This window comes from Fukomys damarensis, unplaced genomic scaffold (assembly GCF_012274545.1).
Source record: "Fukomys damarensis isolate Sample0158 unplaced genomic scaffold, DMR_v1.0_HiC HiC_scaffold_16, whole genome shotgun sequence".
Lineage (NCBI taxonomy): Eukaryota > Metazoa > Chordata > Mammalia > Rodentia > Bathyergidae > Fukomys > Fukomys damarensis.
Window position 1 is genome coordinate 24,777,879 of NW_022900928.1, and position 1,688 is coordinate 24,779,566.

At 41.9% G+C, this 1,688-nt stretch overlaps 1 protein-coding gene across 1 annotated transcript; it reads right to left on the reverse strand.

Moving 5' to 3' along the window:
• Positions 1 to 737: 737 nt before the first annotated feature.
• On the reverse strand, positions 738 to 1,688 carry LOC104847666 (olfactory receptor 51F2). The gene has a single exon (XM_010603149.1). It carries the CDS (start codon positions 1,686 to 1,688, stop codon positions 738 to 740), a length of 951 nt encoding a protein of 316 aa, XP_010601451.1.

The following is a 1,688-nucleotide window of genomic DNA, read 5'->3' on the forward strand; positions in this document are numbered from 1 at the left end:
TGAAAAAAGGAAAAAATGGAAGCCAAGTCTTTGTAAGTAGGGAAGGGTGAAGGGGGCGAAGGGAGGGCAGGAGTATGAGGAAAAAATAAGAACCAAGACATTTCATGTAAAGGTACAAGATCCCAATGATAAATGTATCTGTATTGTTTGCTTTAAATGTACCAATAAACTTAATGGTGAACAAAAAAGGATGATTCTATCTGTTGGATGAAGGGGTCAGGGAAGCCCAGAGGCAAAGAGGGAAAGTATAAATATCTCAAACAACTAAGTAACATGAGCAACGACTCTTGTCTATGGTCAATTTATATCATAAGTTTCAGTAATTTGGAATTTTAGTACACATTTTCTTCCCATTTGTGACAAGGAGTCATTTTTTTCTCTTAGTAAAGAAGAAATATAAATCAATAATGAGACACTTAACTTGTTTCACTTTAAAAAGAAAACACAAGCGATTCTCATTTGAAAACAAAGCTGGGTCATTAGTTATGTAAATCACTGAAAAATCTTTCATTGTAAAGGAAGAAATACTATCATTGCGACTATTTTAGGAATATAATAATAGCTTTAAAAGACTCCTATTTGCATCAGTCTCTTTTAACTCATAGTCTCCCTGTTTAAAACTATAGTTATCTTTGAAAATTTTGAAAACAAGCATCGCTCTAAACATTTAAAACTCTCTGAATGGCATGATCCTCACACTCACAAGGACAGAGAAGAGAAAAAATGGAAAGAAATTTCTAGGTCTTCGTCATGCTGGAATGGAGAACTTTCAGCATAGCCGTGCGTATCTGCTTGGTCTTCACACTGTAGATGATGGGGTTCATTACAGGAGGGATCAGCAGGTAAGTGTTAGCAATCATGGTATGCAGATAGGGTGGGGCTTGCTTTCCAAATCTATGAAGAAAGGACAGACTGATCAGTGGAATGTAGAATACAGCCACCGCCCCAATATGGGAGACACATGTGCTGAAGGCCTTCCTCCTCTCCTCTGGGGAGGCAATGCTGAGGACAGTCCTAATGATCAAAACATAGGAAAGGACAATGAAAATGGAGTCCACCCCAGCAGTGGTGATGAGAGCAGTCAGCCCAACTGCACTGTTGATCCTGGTGTCTGTGCATGAGAGCTTTAACACGTCAGGATGGAAGCAGTAAGAGTGGTGCAGCACGTGGCTGCGGCAATACGACAATCTTTTAAGAAGTATCACCAAAGGAATCTGTATCAGTGTCCCCCTGGTAATGATTGCTATAAAAATCTGTGCTATTTTAATGTCCGTTAAAACAGAAGAATACCTAAGGGGATCAGAGATGGCCACAAAGCGATCAAAAGCCATAGCCAACAGCACAGAGGATTCCATGACAGTGAACAGTTGAATGAAGAACATCTGGGACAGGCAGGCATTGAAGCTGATCTCCCTGGCATTGAACCAGAATATACCCAACATGGTGGCCAGTGTGGATATGGACAGCCCGAGGTCAGTGGTGGACAGCAGGGAGAGGAAATAATACATGGGCTCGTGGAGACTGGGCTGAGTGATAACGACGAAGAGAATCAGGCTGTTTCCTGACAGGGCGGTTGCATAGAGAAGGCAGAAAGGAAAGGAGATCCAGGTGTGGAAGGCTTCCAGCCCAGGAACACCAGTTAGCAGGAAGATGACGGGAGAGGATGTGACGTTCTGGAAAGCTGACAT

Bases quoted from the DNA above. Each gene is read 5' to 3' on its own strand.
- LOC104847666 (XM_010603149.1), bottom strand. From the start codon at position 1,688: ATGTCAGCTTTCCAGAACGTCACATCCTCTCCCGTCATCTTCCTGCTA.